Source organism: Stegodyphus dumicola, chromosome X1, assembly GCF_044657685.1.
Source record: "Stegodyphus dumicola isolate Sdum_Otavi_A_Nest chromosome X1, ASM4465768v1".
Lineage (NCBI taxonomy): Eukaryota > Metazoa > Arthropoda > Arachnida > Araneae > Eresidae > Stegodyphus > Stegodyphus dumicola.
Window position 1 is genome coordinate 243,232,800 of NC_140780.1, and position 19,978 is coordinate 243,252,777.

Consider the following 19,978-nt stretch of genomic DNA (forward strand, 5'->3'; position numbering starts at 1 on the left):
AAGTCCTGGCAAGAGCACTGCACACTCCCCATGCTTTCTGCTTGAACAAATCTAATGGCTCTACATTGGCGTCCGAACTAAAATATGGTGGACTACAATTTACCATCACCAGGATTTGGCAATTAGGTCCCCGCCTCCCCAGTTGCCCTTTAAAAGGGGAAGAATGTGTATTCTCTTCCTTCCTGAAGTGTTATGAATATACAGTTTTCAGTTCGTAATTTATCAGTGCATTTCAGTTTTTGTAATCGTCAATAATTCGGTAATGCAATGCAAGTTGATACTCTGAGTCTGTTTAGCAATGTTTCAATGAAGCAGCCAGGTTTTTAAGCTAATTTAGATGTGATCAAAGTCTAGAGGTAAAGACTGATTTCAGATATATTTCTAGTTTGTGCCCTGATCGGCATATATGTTAGAGTTCCTGGCTGCCGTATCGTTTGGTCCAGGTTCGACTTTCAGAGAAAGGATTCAATGTTTGTGAGCATATATGATATATATGATATGGGAGGGGCACTTAATTTACAGGGCGAGAATAGAGTCTTTTCGAATGATTTAGTGGTAAGGAAAGAGGGGTGGGGAAACTTAGACCCGATCCCGACGGATCCTCCTTCCAAACTGGGACAGAATGGCAAAATTTTACTGTTAGCTATAAGGTATCAATGGCAGACGCAGTCCAATACTCCTACTCACGTTAATATTTGTGGATTTATTCTGATGTTACTGTTAGACATGTGAGATAAGTGAAAACAACAATAAAGTGAAACAGTTTGATTTAAAAATAAAAATTAAATATGGGTAGGTTGATTTCATTATTTGTTTGAAAATAAGAAAGTGACAATTCTCTTTTAAGTGACAGTAGTTTTGCATTTATTTAGAATGTATATAATAAAGGACAATTACCCTTACTTTTATAAATCTGGTATTATGAAATAAATTTGCAATAATTTTTCCTATTTTTATTTCTTTAGGTTCCTAAATATAATGCATTGTCACACAAAAGGACTTGACATCTCCATCTGGTGTTATATCTTCATAATATTCTCATCATTTTATTCGTCTCAGAGCAATTCAACTGTAGAAGAGATCTGCATTGCCCTTCAGCCGCAGACTGCCCGAGTCATCAATAATTTTGCTCAAAATCTGATTAGCTTAATAGGTGGCAATGGCAATCTTATTTTCTCTCCTTTCAGCATCTCGATTGGCTTGGGTATGTTATATTTAGGAGCTCGAGGTAACACGGCAGAGCAAATAAAAAACTCAATGCATTACAGTTTATTACAGAGTAATAATACTGTAGAAGGAGTGCATGAGCATTTCCGTTCACTGCTAGTTACTCTTAGTGAGACCAATGGAGAATATGAGCTATTTTCAGCTGCCAGATTATTTTCGCAATTGGGATACGCATTTCGAGAAGAGTATCTACAAAAGCTTAAAGCATATTACGATGCAGAACAACAAATTGTAGATTTCGCGCAAAACGGCAGAGAAGCAATAAGAAAAATAAATGAATGGGTTAACACAAAAACTAATGAGAAAATACCTGAATTATTTCAGAATCCATTAGATCCATTTACAGTTATGGTTCTACTGAATGCTGTTTATTTCAAAGGCTTGTGGGAAATCCCATTCCATCCATCAATGACACAAAATAACGTATTCCATGGAGTGAATGGAGATAAAGAGATACCATTTATGGAATTTCGAGAAAGAGTGCATTACTTTTTTGATTCCGATACAAATTACCATTTCCTAGAATTGAAATACCAAGGAAATCACATAAGTATGATATTTGCACTTCCTGAATCAATAAACAGTGCCCCTGATTTAGAACTTAATACTAATATGTTATGCAAAATTAGAGCTGGCTTTCGTAAACAGCTAATTAATGTGATCATCCCGAAGTTCAAGCTGAGTTACGACAGAACACTAAATGATGACTTTAAATCAATGGGTATGAGTGAGATATTCGAAGACACAGCCAACTTCACTGGTATGAGAAATGAGGTGGGTATGTACATATCTCTGATCAAGCACAAAGCTGTTATAGAGTTGAACGAGATAGGTAGTGAGGCTTCGGCTGCCAGCGCTTTTGTGGGTTCTGTTAGAACAATGTTTCACGGCCCATACTTTACTGCAGATCATCCATTTTTGTTCTTCATTTTAGATAAACGTACGGGATGCATTCTTTTCTTAGGTCGATTCGTGGATCCTTGATTTGCAGGTTTATTTTTGCTGTGCTCATTAATAAATAATAATGGAAAGTAATATAAAGTATCATTAAATATATAGGCAAACTATTTGAAAATAAATTGAACATTAAAAATTTAAATGTTCCAGCAATTTTGGAACCATACTCCAGTAATTCAGGCATTCGAGGTTTGTATACATAAAATTATTTTGCGTAATTTTAAATAAAAATCGCCCGATGATATTAATAAACTTTTGCATTAAATTATTACGGTTAAAATCAATTTATTATAATATTATTCATTAAGGTCAAATCATTAAATTATTATTAGCTTTTTAATTGGCAAAATGGGGAAATTATCAGGCCAAACAAAACTGCATGCTTTTATGATTCTCGTGTTCCAAAAATTAATTCACATGCATATAAAAGCTGATGTTTGAAAAATAAAAGCGGCTATGATATCTCAGTGAGAATTTCGAATCTAATAATACAGCTGTCACAGCTTAAACCGAATGGAAGAAAAGCAAATACCGCATGTGGCTGTATGCTTGTGGGTTCTATTATGGCAGTATTTCATGGCACATACAGACAGTATTTCTTAGTAGGCATAAATAAATGCCTACTAAGGAAAAAAATAATTATCTTTCTCTGGAGTATCTGAGAGAGTTATCTTCTTTTGAGAGTGAAACATTTATATGCAATTTTGCGAGTGATACTGTAGATGAGATAGCCTGCTGCTGATGAAGTCGAAAAGCTGGTCGATATTAGGAAACACGTTCTAATATCAAATTCACTATTATTTATTAAAATTCAGCTGAAAAAGTAGAGTTGTCTCTATATCAGAAGGCAGTGATCTACAGCAAGTTTGCTAGTCATATTATATTCAGTCTTCATTGAAGGAATTACCGAAGATGCACGAATTTAAAAAAGACAGACTGCTTCAAATAACAAAAGTGAAAATGAAAATAATTGCAATTTGACATCCAAATAAAAATTGACGAAAGCCTTTTATTATCGATGTTAACTATTATCTTTCCTCTTTTATGAAATTATTATATTTATTAACAAATCTGTTTTAAAACATACTGATCAGCAAAAGCAGACGGCAGTGCTATATATGCAGGATATTGCTGAATGAATTCAATAACGTTAGACGTAAGTTTACGAGGAATAATAATTTTAATGTTAACTTCAGTAAAACATTTCAATGACTATGTAAATTTACATTTTTGATACATTTTACATGTGTATTCGAAACTGGTGGAGACTGCTTTTGAGTTTAACACTCGATGGTTTCGCCGTATAATACTGATAAATATTCGTATAATATTGATAAATATAATCACCGTTAATATTCATAAATATTATAAGGCGAAATTTCGTGAATAGACGTGAAGCGAATGATCGCTATGTCTGAAAGTAACTACAAAGACTTGGAAAGGTTTAACCAACCTTCTTATTAAACAGACTTTAGAATATAAACGCACTTTCTTGAATTAACAAAATAAACCCCGGATCGTCACAACTAAAAGAACAGTTAAATTCAAGTTGGGATGTTAAACAGTCATCAAAAACTACACAATTTCAGTCAAAATCAGTTTATCTACAGCGAATAGCGCAAAGCCCAAACTTTACAACTGTGAAAGCTGGCTGGAACAAAACGTAACATGCATGCTCTGTCTTAAAATATAAAAAGTATCTTCAATTTATATGCTAGCTAACTCATTTACATTCCGGCGAGGAAGCGGAAAGTAGAAGTTACAATAAAGGGTGAAATTATGGTGTGTGGTGTATTTAATTATGGCAAAGCACACGAGGGCTATCTGCCTAAGGGGAGGGATGCCTTCGTGGAGGACTTTCTAAGGGAAACTGGCTCGTATACACGTTACACATGGGGAAAACCACGAAAACGCCCATGCAGCCAGCCCGTTCGCGGGACTCGAACCTCAGACCGAACTACCAGTGTTCAGCGACTTTACCGCTCGGCCGCTGGTGGGCGGTGAAATTATGAATAACTGGTTAATTTAAATAATAATAATAATAATAATAATAATAATAATAATAATAATAATAAACTACACGTTCAGTGTAACATCTCTTTGTTGCTCTGTTAATTGTATAGCTCCTTATAAAATTGGGAAAAATGCTTAAATTTAAATAAAAGAATAATTTTCAAGACATTTGTTTCTCTTCTCTTGCATATTTATATTTCTTATTTTCTTGAGTAAGTTTTCACTTATCATATTCCTATTTTTGTTATATATTGCATTAGACTTCGTTTTGTTCAACAGTGTACTTTTCCTTTTAAGTAGCAGAACATTTAAGTCTTTTACGTCAAGGCTACTTTAATAGCATTGTAGTTGTTGACACTACAACAATGAATAATTGCCTAAGTACTTATTTAGAGAAGCAAACTCGATAAGCGTGCGATGCTACTGTACCTTTTAAACCAAATGCCGAATAACAGCTCAGTACGTGACGATGGTATGCTATGAATATGTATGAAATACTGTGCCTCATAAAAATTGATTTCAAGAATAAAAGTTCTGAAAAGTTTTTTGTGCATTCTCTTACATTTCAATAATTTTACTTCATGTTAGTTCTGATTTTGTATTTTAAGTAATGAAAATTTCTTCTCTGAGAAATTCATGATTTTATATATATAAAGGAAAAAAATCTGGAAGTTTTCAATTTCGACTGAAAGATATTGCTATGAATTGTTTAAAAAAGACTGAAATATTTTATTATTAAATTTCGTTTTCTTATTAAGATAAGATATTATTATGAAATAATTGTTTCTCAAAAAAAAAAAAAAAAAAAAAAGTAAGACTTATTTTTGATATCCGATTTTCCGTTATTGTAAAGAATGTTATCTGTGTGCAACTCAAAGTGTAATGTGCCAAAAAATAATGAGAAAATCTGTACACCAAAGTCAAATACTCTTGTTTTAGGAAGTTAGCAATTGTTTTGAAAGCAATGTTTTGAACAACACGGGAAAGCATAAATACTTATCACACCGAAGACTAAATTTGAAACAGGAAGCTTCCCAGTGGTTCAAATTCGTAGAGATGCAAAGTTATTGCATAAGGAAGAAATAAAATTCTACTTACTCATATTCAAAGATTCCTAGCTGAGGTAATGAAGCCAGGAGTAAAGCAGCTGTTTTGCATACTAGTATTTAATAAGTGTTTATAGCATCTGTTGATGTGAAGGAAGCCTAATTGTGTGCAGGTTAACCAAATCTTAACTCAAAAAATGCTTACTTCTTCAAATGTTGTAACTTTGTTTGGATTCATATATGTTGCTGGGTTAAAGCCCTCTAGTAATACATTAAGTACAAGTCACATTTCTGAAAAATGATGTTCACTAGCCTGTATGTCATATCTCTGCATTTTACTCCAATTACAATGCTTGTACCAAATGATTTTTTTTTTCTAACATTGTTACAATTACTATCGAATTTTAAGGTTGTTTCAATAAAAATATTACGTTGAGAAATATTTTCTACAGATTATAAATGAATACAAAATCGTCCATGTTACGGATAAGACTATCATCTAGAACAATGTGTAAATTTTTAGACATCGTTTAAATGCTAAAGTATGTTTTGTTTCAATTTATCTGTAACTTCTTTCAGCGAGAAAAATGCACTATTTTCGTAACGATTTTTAATGTTTTGTCAGTTCTTTTAGTACTTTATTTTGCTGTATGTATAATTTTTAAGCAAAAAAGAAAAAAAATTCCAATCGAAACATTTTGTACTGCACTTCTCTTATATTTATTGTACTGCAATAAAATGTATAATATCTATATTCACTGTGAAACTATATTTAAAATTATTAATCTGGCGTATTAATGTTACGTTATTTAGATACATTATTTCATGATTATAACCAATTTTCAAATTCTTAGAAGCATTTCAAATTCCTTAAGAGGCAGTAAATATTTTTATAACTTTTACTGAATAAATGTCTTTATTGCATATGGCATCGTACGTGTAATTGGTTTCCTGTAAAATTTACGTATTAGATTTTCTCATGTGTAGTTAACTAAAATTCCTCTAATTTGAAGAATTTACTATTAGCGATATTTCTTTACCAATTAATATATATGCTTTAATAAAGATGAATAAATGTGTTTTAGCATATGAAAGGTTTTTTGATTAGTAATATTTAAGATGAGTTAAATTTTTTACGAATTATAATGCAATTTTTAATATCATTATTTTTTATGCCATAAGCTTATAAGGTATTTCTCCCGCTTTCTTAGCATGCCTTCGTAGTGTAGTGGTCAGTACTCTCGACGCGTATTCGAGAGGTCCCTGGTTCGAGTCCCGGCGAGGTCATTGCTCATTTTTCACATCTCCTGCTTCCAAAGAATCCTAACGACTCTACAAGCTTTCCTCTCGCTGTTATGCGAAATGCTGTCATCCAGATCCGAATTCCGGACCTCCCGGTTGCAAGCCGGATGTACTTTCAATTATGCAACAAAGCATGAGATAAGGAAGAAAAGCAATTCCGTGGTAAAATTTGCATTCCCGTCAGAGGTGATCACGCAGTACGCTAAAAAAAGATTTGTCTCAAAACATGGGAGATAATTTTTTCATATGTTTTAAATTTACATGAATTTAAATTTAATAGATTAAATTCAATGTTTTGAGATTAATAAACTGGCAGTCATAGTAATTTATGTTAAATAATGCTTTTGCACTTATTGCTTTCTATAATTTTTCAGTAAGCAACAAATAAGTTTAATTTTTGTCAATATCCTTTAATTATGAAGAGCAGTGTATATGCATCACTACGTTATTAAATTTTTGTAAGATAAACGAAATAAGTTCGCACGGAGATATGAAATCAAAAGATGAACAAAACTAAAATGGAAAGTCGGAAAGAATCATTGAAGTAGAAGTAAGCAATCTCTCTGTTGGCACTTATAGTTTCTTCAGAAAATTTGCCTTTTTCGCCATCAGTATTCAATATTAAACCATTTCACAACCCAGTGAGGCTGCTTGCTAAAAACTGCTTATCAGACTTCTTACCCATATAATTTACAATCGTGGCTAATCATTATGCCTTTGATATTTACTGCGGTTTCTCCTGCAATTAATCTTTGACCATCTTAATGCATTATATACATGTTAGGTACATGCAGTTTGAAGCAGAACCGGATTGTATGTACCTCGTATATTCGTTCGCAGAGCATATAATAACTGTACTTCGTTTCTCCTCGCATACTTATAGCGGGCCCACCAGCGGCCGAGCGGTAAAGACGCTGAACGCTGGTAGTTCGGTCTGAGGTTCGAATCCCGCGAACGGGCTGGCTGCATGGGCGTTTTCGTGGTTTTCCCCATGTGTAACGTGTATACGAGCCAGTTTCCCTTAGAAAGTCCTCCACGAAAGGCATCCCTCCCTTTAGGCAGATAGCCCTCGTGTGCTTTGCCATAATTAAATACACACCACCGCATACTTATAGCATTCTGTTATGTGTTCAGAAAGCTCTGATACTACAAGTGGGGCCTCTATTATTAACGTCTGAGCATACTTACTCTTAAGATGGCAGATTTTCCTTTCTTATATGGAAAGCTTTCTTATAATTACTTCTTTTAGTTTGGGAAAGACGTCAAAGCTCTGGTACAAACCAGAACTGAACAGTCCAATAAATATCAGCGCCCACCGTCATCTCCTGCCACCTGAAATATTACACGAAGAACAGAAAAACTTTAAAGGCATTTTGAAGTAGCGTATGATGTAAAATATTTCGTCCTGTACTTTCTCGTAAGAATAAAAGCAAATTCTCTTAATCTAAACAACTGTTTAAAATTCTTAGTCTTAATAAATTATCGTCCTTCTTTCAGTTTACATTTCAAAAGTATTAAATGAATTCAACGGTATTAAAAGCAACCAAGAATATGTTTGTACTACGGGCTGGCAATTGAAGAAATAAAGTGTTAACAAAAACTCCGCTTCTTGCGAGTGAGAATACAGCAATAATTTAAACATTTATAAATCCAGAAACTAATAGTCCGGTTCCTAATTTTAAGTGGGCCGAAGTGTTAAGTCCTGTTAGTGCTGGCACTCTGACCCAGATTCAATTTTAGGCCAAAGGGTTAGCTGCATGATTGGTTTTCATGCTTTTCCCCATGTGTTTGGTGAATGCGAGCCAGTTTTCTTAAAGTTCTCCACGAAGGTATCTCTTCCCTTACGCAGACAGCTTGCCATATTCATATAACCTAACTTAATTTAAGTGTGTTTACTAAATTCATCTACTAATAAATTTTTGAAACTCACCGAAAACCCAATACAGTTATCCATTCGGAAAAAATATGAGAGACAAAATGTCATTGTTTTAGGTTGCAGATATTGTTCTACAAATCGGCGTTATCGCTCTTTATTTAAATTCACTTAATTTGCTCTTCTGGTAGAGCTGACGGTAAAGTAGAAGTAAAAGCAGAAGTGCAGGAAAATTTAGTATAAGAAATAACATCATGTTTAACATAAATCTTACACATTGCCGTTGCAGAGTACTACCAACATTTTCTGAAATATAATCTTGCTCAACTGGAAAATGAGAGAAATTTTGAATACGTGCTTCTGTTCCTAAGATTTAAGATAAGATTCCTAAGATTCTATTCCTGTTCCTTAAGATCTGTTCCTAAGATAAGGCGATTCCTAAATTTAGGAATTTGTTAGTAAGGTGGCAGTGATAGTTGATGGATCATCTACCTTACTTCGCAGTTATAATTTTGGCTCTTTTCTAAAACTAAAGTAACCTCAGAGAGGAAATTGTTTTAACATAAGAGGGGAAAATCTCTTATCATTCGGCTTTATTATGGTTCTGTTGGTAAAAAAAAAAAAAAAAAAAAAAAAACATAATTCTACCAAAACTGGCTATTCTAATGGCATATAATACTATCCAAACATGTGGCAAAAAGTTATAAACATCGAAGGAAACTATACTGAAGGTATGTTCCTATGAATGTATTCTGGGAAGGAATATTTTATCTCACAAAAATACTTCTCACTCTTTTATACCCAAACCTCATATATTTTCAGTTACTTAATAAAGGACTATCAGGCACGCTTTTGTGTCAGAATGTCTTTTCCAAAAAATTAAGTATAAAATTCTTAAATATGAAAGTAATTTATGCTTGGCATGAGTTTTAACTAAGATACTCACAGAACAAATATTTTTCGTTTACGCTATTTAACATGCTCCTACAATGAAATCTAATCTTTAAGCTCATTGATATTGAATTTCTTAAAACTAGAATGAAAGGAGAACTATTAATTTTAAAATTTTATATGAAATGTTTTTAAAATTTTATATGACATGTAGTATTTTATTCAGTACTGCATTTAGGAAAATATTTTATAATGCAGTACTGAATGAAATACTATATCCTGAATTCTCTTCTTCCGAGAAAATGACTTGACCACTTTTATAATCAATGTCACATTTAACTGATCATAATAAATAAAATAATGCAAGCTTACCGTAATTCAACTCAGACCAGTCAAAACCTGAATGATGCAGTAATAAATTTCAGTTGACGACAAACAATTAATTTTGGAAAACAAATAAGAAATTTCTATAATTTAAAAGCAGCCATCTTCAACGTGTAGCATGTAAAATTATTATTACATTAACTACTTTTTATTAGGAAAGCTATGAAAATTCCCTATAAAATGCTGCTTCTAAGAAAGTGTCCCAACAATGCAAAAATATGACTTTTATTGTAGTTGCAAAGCACTGCAACTGAATATCATATTTCTATTTTTATCAAAATTGAAAAATGATATTCAGTCACAAAAACATATTTTTATTATTTTAGACTAAAAACACGCTTTGATAAATGAATATTTCGTTTTGAAGGCTGCGACAAATCAGTATGACTCAGCTGTTTTAGGTACATCAACAATCAATAATACACATTTAATTATGTCTATTGAAAGTAATCCTGTTTAAATTATTACTGTTTTTGAAAGGATGATTTATTCAAGGGTTTTGCACTAAATTTACTTTCGTCATTACATAACTTCAAACGAGGAAATATTTTTTATTACAATGAGCGAGCTCTTTTCTATTAGTGTTATTTCTAAACTTCTAAACCTGGGAAGATCAATAGAACACCATGTCAAAATGTTGAGTAACGGAAATACCCCGATTGTGCAATTTTCCCCTCCAGTATACGAACATTTTTTTCCCCAGATCAAATCTTTTAAACCGGTTTTCGAAACATGAGATGGACCTAGTTGCATGCAGGTGCAGAAACAGGTATGTGTTTCATTTTGTTTCTTAACAGATTTTCAGGTTTTTAAGTTTTTAATTATTGTCATTAAGCGTATCTGGTTGTTACCTAACAAAAATGAAATGAACTGATAAATATAAAATAAATATTCTTTGAATTAATAAGTATTTTTATTTGTGGTGAAAAGCATAGTATTTAAATTTTGATTTGTAGAAATACATTCTAAAATTTGAAGTTCATAAACTGTGTTCTTTTTCTGTTAATTGTGTGTTATTTAAGACCAAAGCATAATGTTATGTACACAGTTTATGTGATTAGTTAAATATGATGGAAACAGTACCTTGATGAACGAAGATCTCCTACGATATTAAGTGCAAGATTTACTTTACAGAAACTATCCACAAATATGTAAACGGACTTCTCTTGTGCTTTTACTGATGAATTTTAATACATTCCATAATCAGTATTTGAAATTCCAAGTCTTACGTTTACTGGTTTAATTAAAATGTACATTTTGTGCAATCAAAATTTGTTTTTATTAACCAACATTAAATTTATTCGTTCAACTTATTCATTTAAAGCTTTGACTTTCGATTAAATCAATTGTATCTGAATCTGAAATAACGTTTTAAATTCTTAGTATCCCTTTTCCGATGCTATCGTAGTTCCATTTTATCATATTTCTGTTGAAGATCGTTATTTCTAGTCTTTGTTACATAAATTTTTATTACAATTCATTCAATAGCGTAGTTACAAACATCACATACTGAAAAATATATTTTCCATAGGATTGTGCTCTAAGAATTTATTAATTGTTACGGATGTGCACTAAGACACAAAATTGAAATTAAAAATGAAACGTGCAGGTACGCCTCTAAATGACCTAAGCTCGTTATAGGAAATTTGATGATAACATCTGAAGGAGCATAAAGTGAATAAAATGTGATTATCAGTTTTCACGAGAAAGAAAAGGTAATAACATGTATGATGAAGCTAAATAAAGTATTCAAGCAGAAATGTATAGAGACCTAAGTGGAACAATATAAAAATTAAATGCAATAGGGAACTTCGTAAAATACTCAGTTTAAAAAAGCAATAATTTTAAATATCTATAGAATTCTAAGTAACTTACAAGAATTAAAGACAATACAATTTAATTGCTGTCGATCCGGGAAGATGTGATTATGAAGGCGTTATTTTTAAAATTATTTAACTTACTTTAAAAGGGTATGAAAACTTAAAAATTATGCCGCTGTAATCCATGTATTGAGACTTCAAACTCTCATTGATTTCACCATCTTACTTCTAAGACAAGTGAAGCAAAATGCTGTGCTTATGCTCCATAACATTTTGCATTAAATGTAAAGCTTATAATTTTAAGAATAATTATAACTGCGAATGCATTGAAAATATCTAATTTTTCGCCCCATTAACTACATATTCTTTCTTAAAAACAACATCCCGTGTAATGAGAACATCTTCGAATTTAATTAGTGAAATAACAGGAACATTTTAATTACACAGCGATTTTTCATTAAAAAGTATATAAGCAAATGAAATATACAGACGATCGTAAACCTTAAATGTTTTGTGGAATAAATTTCATTTCCTAAAAAACTGACTCTAGTCATTTCATTTTTTAAAGATTCTAAACGACCTTTATGATTAATGGTAAGAGTACTGGGGTGTATAATGAAATTTTTCATTGAGAGAAAAAAACATTTAATTATTAACTGGCAAAAGGAAGGTCATTCGTAAAAAGGTTTTCTTGTAAATTGGATGAGAGAATGAATTATTTCGAATTGCAGTAGAACATCAGATAGTGAGTGCGTTAAATTCTCAGATATAAATAACTGAAAAAGACATTTATTTAAGATATAATGTTAATGCTAAGAGTTTTTTAATAAGTTTTTATGTGTAGACTAAATTTTGTCCGAGAAACAACCTGCAAAGTAAAGTAAGATATACCGTATATACTCGCGTATAAGTCGACCCCCCCCCCCACTTCGACATAAAAAATTCGTAGAAAATAAGAAACCCGTGTATAAGTCGACCCCCCACTTCCGAAACTGATCGAGAAACTTCGAAAATTTTTTTTAAGTACTACATTTATTCAAAATCATCTGAGAAAAAAAATAAATATACGATAAAAAATACCTTGGTAAATAAACAAAATCAAAATCCTTCAACGTCCGATTCATAGTCAGATTCGCCAAACATTTCATAGAACTCTTCTGTCGTCATTGGCTCGTCATCATACATATTGGGATAATTGGATAATTGGGAGAAAATGATCGTATATAGGAACCTTCTAGAATTTGTTCTGGAAAAGATTCGCGTACGTAAAATCTATCTGCATTTTCCCTTTTTAAAAGTTAAAAGAAGTATTCAAAACTGTTCAGTTATTGCGTGGGCTGTTTTTTTAAATTTTGATGTGTACGCCTATTATAAAGACTTATACGTACGTAAAAACTATCTGCATTTCTATTTTCTTGGCGTGTTGGCGAAACTTTTTTATTGCTCGATATTGATCAGTTGTTCGGGGGGGGCGAAAATTCTTTGATTTAATCGAAACTTACTCTAGTTAAAGTATCAGACTCTGTGATTAGTTCGTCACATAATTTAAGTCATGAAATTACTTCAAGTAAGTGACTTATTTGATAAGTCGTCCAATTTGAGTGCGGGAAGAAAACAACTGCATTATATAAAGAAATTTTTGAACTTCCGATTCTTTTAATTTTTTATGGCCCCGCATATAAGTCGACCCCCTTACTTTGAAGTCTTTTTTTTGTCCAAAATATCTCGACTTATACGTGGGTATATACGGTATATATAACTTGTACTATCCTGTCTCCAGATATGAGAAACTGCAATTATCCATAATTTGCTGTACCAGGCCAGGTAAAATTAAGCTTGTTATTAATTAAGCCAAGTTTTTAATTTTTAATAGATTTAAATAGTGCAAACAAATAATACAATTCAGCACATAATTTTAAAGAAGCTACTAATTTATTTTATATGAACATGCTAGACGTGTGGATTGGACTATATGTGTGACAATGAAGTAGCCTCAAGTTTATTCTGGTATTTTCGTCACGTTATTACCGCAGAAGGGGTAAAATAATTTCAAAAGGTTAAGATATCTTTTCATATCCTTAAATAACGTTAATATCCTAAAATCATGTGAAGTTTGAAGCAATGAAACTTTACAAATGTTGAATTTAAATTACATTTCTACACAGCAGTTATCATAATCAAAAGCACCATTCTTCTTAATTGCCTATTGCATTTTATTTGCTCCATGAGTTGTTACTTATCTATACAAATGTATAGTTTCTAAAAGATAGACTAAGCAAATGCGGTAACGTTTTATGTCAATCCCCCCCCCCTCTGCGCATAAATCTTTTGGCTTATGTCGCGCAGTGTAAGCATAATCAGTGATTTTTCTCGTGTCCGCTGAGTTATTTCGTTTCTTTGCACGATTAAGGACAAAAAAGCTATTTTCTTAGTGCTAACTTTAACGTCATACATACTGGAATGTTGTATGCACTACCCTTCCTTTCTCCAAAAAAATTCAACAAAAAATAAGGTGTGTGGATAATTTTACACAAGTTTCTTAAAATCTATTAAAATTCTAAGTATAAATGATCATATCTGTCAAAATACTGCCGGATTTACTAATTAAATTCTCGTATACAGATCTAGCATTCGTACATATTTAACAATACCTAAGCCGAAAGGTAAGTATTGTTCAATATGCAAGATTGCCAGGTAATAACTGATATAAGGTAAATTAACTGATATGAGTAGTGAGGCATATTTTGTGTACAGCGAATGAAAAACTTAGGGTAATAGCTCAAGCGAGGGCATCAAATTCTGCTGCTAACCGTAAATCCGATATAAGAACTGTTATGCTAGAATGTAGTAAATCCCAAAGGGCTTTCCATGGCTTAAAAGTAGAAAGGAAATGTGAATGGATTAAAACATCATGGGCAAAATTTTACTAGGTAAGTAAATTGAGGTTACTTTCCTGGTAAATTAGAGTTGCAAATCGCATTTCGACACAGCACTAAAACAGAATTTATCATTAATTGTTCTGAGTTTAATATCTGCACTATAATATTCTTAGGTAAAAGAAAGTTCAAACTAAAAACCCGAAAGAATAATGAAACAGATTTGCTTACACTGTCTTTCAAGGATCTCAAAATTTAATCCTGTACCTGTGTACAAAAATAGTTTCAAGTGACCATAAAAAGGGTTCAGTTAACAGTTCAGTCAAAATAAAAATTCATATTAAATAGAATTTGAAAGAACAACCGGTAATTTCTTTTTTTAAGTATTTATTTGTAAGAATCAGATTTCAAAATTTTATGTTTCATTCTGGAGAGCAGTTAATATTGTTGTTGAAATGCATAAATTTGCCTATACACTATACACATTTTACAAATCATATTATCAACATTAATAGTAAATTTCACGGAATTTAATATCTAATTTAACATCAAAAATATGCTGACTGGTTCACAAAATAACCTGATTCAACATTTGCAATTATCATAAGGTTTTATGTCAATTAATCCAGTTATCTTATTAGTTTGCTTATATTTTCACTTCAACTTTCGTCAACTTTCACCAGAATAGAAATTGGTCTATGTACATAAGCTCAAAGTTCTTGAGAATGAGAAGGAACTTTTCACAGTTTTGCTGAGTAGCGGATATTGAATTTCTGGTATTATATTCGTTTTGGGTAACCGTCAAATTGATGTATTAATAAATGCGCTTATTTTAAACCTCCATATTGAGGCTGTGATACCACATTGAGGCTAGTCAGAAAGAGAGATGGGACAATGAGTCATTGACTGTCTTTACGGTTTTAGCAGTCTAGCAATTTAAAGTAATGCAGAACCTGTACAACACTGTGAACATGCTTAAAGAATGAAACTAAAATTAATTGAATGCGGGAAAAACTCCATTTTTCTTATATCTGAACTCGAATTTGTTATTATATGAAGTGCATCCACAAAACGTTAGGATTTTTTTAATATGATTCAAAATTAAGTTTTTAATGCAATATTTTACTTAACAGGTAAGTAATCCGCAAGTTGCCAAATCTGACAAGTAATAAAGATAGTAACGATTAAAGGAAATTGCATTTTTCTTTGCAATCAAAAAGCTTGACACTGTCTTAACGTTTTTTCTATATCACTCCTATTTAATTTTATAACTGATTTAAATAGAGTGTTAGAAAACGGTGGGGATATACTTCCTTAAATAATGATTCTAAATATATACAACCAGTAACAATGTTTCTCATTATAAGACAAACAGTTTTATAAGAACAGTTTCAATATTAAGATGGTTGAATTCTAAATTATGTAATACGATTTTCTGTGTGGTCCCTGCAGATCAAATAGTAAAATATTCAAAATGCTTTTTCAAAGTTAAGCACAAACAGTTTCATATTTTAACGTATAAAATTCGCAGAAATATTCCAGAATGAATGTACTGACTTACCACTTTTTGCTGCTGATGGCTAAATAATTTCGATAGAGTCTTAACGATATTTAAATCTTCATTTGACATGAACGTTAGTTCTACATTTTTCGCAATTGTTTTGGGGATGAAAGCTCTTTAGTCCGTAAAATAACTTTCGTTATTAATTTTACAGCTGACGGATGGAACTAGTAATTTTTGTGTTTCGCATTCAAGTCACTAAGAGATAATGAGCACTTTTTTAAATGGAATTTCAGCTTTAAAATTAAATTTTATATTTATAGGACTCTCACATATCAATGCAAAACTATTTTCATAAACTCATTGCCTTTTTTTGTAAAATGTTGGAATTAGAAATACATGTCTAGAGTCATTATTTAAGGAAATGGGTTGCAGTCACTTCTTTACGAACTTGTCATTAAGTGAGCATTATATTATACATTTTTATTTGAAATTAGCATTTGTAAACCAATCAAATTATGGAAAATGTATTCAATACCGTTTCATAAAATCAATATTGACATTTAATTGGACAACATTTTTATGTATTATATATTTCATAAAAATATTATGTTTCTAACGACTGAAAATCACTGGCAGTGAAACTGTTTGTTGGCATCGACAGGCAAAGAGGGCGAATTTATGCAAATCTAGGAAACAACTTTTTCTCAGATTCCAGACGTCCAACAAAAATTTTAATAATTCAGTGTTCGAAGTTCTGATTTGTATTTCGGAATCAAATCACTTAGCAACAGGGCCGGCGCCAAAGCTGATGGAACCAGAGCGACCGTATACGGTGGGGGATAGAATATAAGGGCGGCAAAATTTTTAGACTTAAAACCGAGCGCAGATTAGCAGGGAATAGCAGAATCTAGGGATGGCAAAATTTTGGAATTTAGGACAAGCATTGGGAAACGGAATTTAGGGTTTGCAAAATTTTTTTAATTTAAGGAAGCACCGAGCAGAATTTAGGATCCAGGGATTGCACCGGCAGCAAAATTCTCAGTACCGGACTTGCTTAGCTGTGTATTTTTGCTGAAACTTTAGCAAAAAGTATTATAAAAATGATTTAAATATAAAAATAGTCCAACAATAGCAATAAAAATTAAAAAATTATAGAAAAAATCTGAAATTCTATTTATTCGACGTTTACAGAGAAATGTGATAGTCCGGAAATCTTACAAATTCAGCAAAATTCCTGACAATATTCTGAAATTCAAGGTAAAGTTACTGCTCATGATTGTTCATGAAAACTTTTTCTCTTCATAAGCATGATTTTGAACTGAATAACAGACAAGACAGTTCATTTGATTTGATTATCTCAACAGCAAAATTTATACATATTTTTGTTCTATGTCTTAATGTAGTTATAACACTGAAATTCAAGATAGACACTTAACACACATCATGAGAAAAGAAGCATTTAACCGAATGCAGCAGCGATATTGAATTTGTACAATACAATAATAAAATAAAATATTTTCAAACTTTTTTTAAACTTAAATGCAAAAGCTGAATTGATCCCAAACAGGAAGAACATTTGTTAAAAGGTACTGATGAACATTGGTGTGTCCTTTCTAATGTCGGGGCATGTCACAGTTGACAATCATGTCGTACGCTCGCCATCACTGGTAAAGAATAAATGAAAAATACGAACTGCGCCATATGTGCAAAGTCAGCTTTTCATTTGCTTCACCTGTTAAGTCTTTCTTTCCTATTCAATCAAAATTCATAACACATAGAATGCATAGCATAAGCTATACGGGAGTCAAAACTTCGTGTCATGGAAGAAGATACAATGAAAGAATAAAATGACATATATTCGAAGCATGATAAGTTCGAATGGTTGGAGAATGGTACAAAGCAACAAATAAGCTGGCAAGATGATTGTCACTTCCTGAAAAAAGAATTTCCTTTGATCAGCAAAAATGCATTAGATTTTACCCTAGCATTTTTTCTGACCTTATTTTAATTTTCCTACGATGCGTTTTTGTCTCCTTCCTCTTGTTTCTATCGGATAATACTTTTGCATATATTGTACACAAACTTGTAGCTCGGTATCAAAAGAAAGATCTTTCTATATTTAATTATAATATACCATCTCTCTGAAAGAGGACGATGTCAGATCTACTTAGAAAAAAATTGTTCCTGCAGTGAACCGTATGTGACTGATGAACAGAAATAGCTTAAATGTATTACTGTAGCTTAATGTTTTACGAAATCTTAGTATTTAAGGGACTAAATAATTGAATTAACCAAACACTTTATACGACTTCGAGCGAAATAAACATTGTGGAAGTATTGTAATCTACAATCTATTATTAAGATGTATTTTACAAGATAACGTTTAAGATGAGGCTGAAAATTGGTTTAAAATTTTAAAGAACAGGACTTAGTAAAACAGAATAACAGGCAGTACATTTGCATTTCAGAAAGGTAAAGAATGTTTCGTAGCTACTTTGCAATTTCTCCCAGAATAAAGTTCCATGATAATAATAGAAATCATAATCTTCTAAAAATCTGATAAATCTGAAATAAATTTCATTCGAAACAAAAATGTTTTCCACAGTTTATAATAAATTGTTTGCAGAAATATTAAAGAACAAACTTAGTCTGCAAGAGTACAAATATAAAGGTACCCCATACTACCATATTGTGGCCAAGGAGATAACTTTGTTTCCATAAACAATGTCTTAAGTTATTTTCATATGTGGGTTTACTGAATTTAAACAACTCTATTTTTTATTCACTTGTTTGCTTGTTTGTTTGTTTAATTCTAACTTTATTTCCTCAAGTTCCATAAAGTACATTAAGAGACTTACACAAGTAATTTGGAGCATTATTATAATAATAAATAAATAAAATAAAATAACGCTGGGAAACGGAAAAGGAAAGCAAAGAAAAAAGCTTTTGAAGAAAAATGAATGCAGAATTTTTTTTAATAATAATGTAATAAAATTTTTTAATCTGATAATTCAAATTACGAATGAAAGTAGAGAAAGCAGATAGCGTCTCTTTAGTTTGTAAAACTTCCGAAACATTTGGCAACCAAGACAGGTCTTTAAAGTAGTATGAAGTATCTTCTTGTGGTATGATGGACCAGTTTAAGACGAATATCCTTGACATCTTCATCTTCTACTGCAACTGTACAGCATATTTAAAGCAAGTTAAAATTGCTTTAAATAAAACTTAAAATTGCCTTATCAAAAAAACTATTTGAGTAAATTTATATAATATTATATTATTCATTTATTTACTATTATTATTCATATATTATTTTATTAAATCTTGAAAATTCATTCATTTGTATTGTGTGAAAAAAATGTAGGGTAAAACTTTTGTCTATTGCACTTTTGGTAATGCTAAATATTCTTTTCTTCAAGTGAATGCATCTTTCTCATAAATGTGCTTCCAGTGAGAAATTGAAACACTGAAGCTTAAATCAAAATGAAGATTCATGGCTAAATTCGCTAAACCATTAACCCTTTCATTCCCAAAATTTACATAATATCTCTGAATATAAGTAGTGTTAATGAGCACCTTGAAAAATAATTGCCTGAATGTCAACAATAAGCTTCTTTGAATTTTTTGAGTAATTGTAGCGAGTGAAAAAGAACACTGTATATTAAATGCGGAATTTATCTCAAATCAGTACAAAAATCATGAATCTTTTCCACAGAAAGGTTTAACCATAGCAATTCAATCTGAAAACCGGAGGTTCGTTCCTAACCCTGTAATTTTTGAAGCCTTTTTTTTTTTTTTTTGTTTATCTTCATACAGGGGAAAAAAAAAAAAAAGAAAAGAAAAGAAAAGCGACCTTCATCATTTATCTCTTTTCCGTCAGAAAAACAAATTAGTTGCCACTATTTAAGAAAATCAATGAAATAGACAGTAACTAACATAGGATTCCTGCAAATAGGACACGGCAAAAAAGAAATTGGAAGATTGCTTCTAATGTTCTCCTTCATTGCAAAACTACTCTGTAATTAAATACAATGGATGAAAAACCAGAAATAAAAAAGAACCTCGTAAATAGTACTTCTGTAGTC

The 19,978-nt window shown here is 31.5% G+C and overlaps 2 protein-coding genes across 8 annotated transcripts in view; both read left to right on the forward strand.

Annotated features, from left to right (window-relative positions):
* LOC118188257 (leukocyte elastase inhibitor-like) overlaps window positions 1-9,060 on the forward strand; it is a 75,030-nt gene extending 65,970 nt beyond the window's left edge. For 2 of the 3 annotated variants that reach the window (XM_085807327.1, XM_085807326.1), the window contains one exon: window positions 6,455-9,060. Coding sequence is in view for 1 of the 3 variants with exons in the window: in XM_035358652.2 (XP_035214543.2) it covers window positions 979-2,211 (1,233 nt within the window). In the remaining 2 variants the exon portion in view is untranslated. Of the gene's footprint in view, window positions 1-965 lie in introns of all 3 variants that reach the window. The other variant, XM_035358652.2, reaches the window with a different exon arrangement.
* Window positions 9,061-9,956: 896 nt separating this feature from the next.
* LOC146993457 (iripin-1-like) overlaps window positions 9,957-19,978 on the forward strand; it is a 59,106-nt gene continuing 49,084 nt past the window's right edge. For 4 of the 5 annotated variants that reach the window (XM_085807332.1, XM_085807330.1, XM_085807329.1 and 1 more), the window contains exon 1: window positions 9,957-10,462. The gene's annotated coding sequence lies outside the window, so the exon portion shown is untranslated. The remainder of the gene's footprint in view (window positions 10,463-19,978) is intronic. The other variant, XM_085807328.1, reaches the window with a different exon arrangement.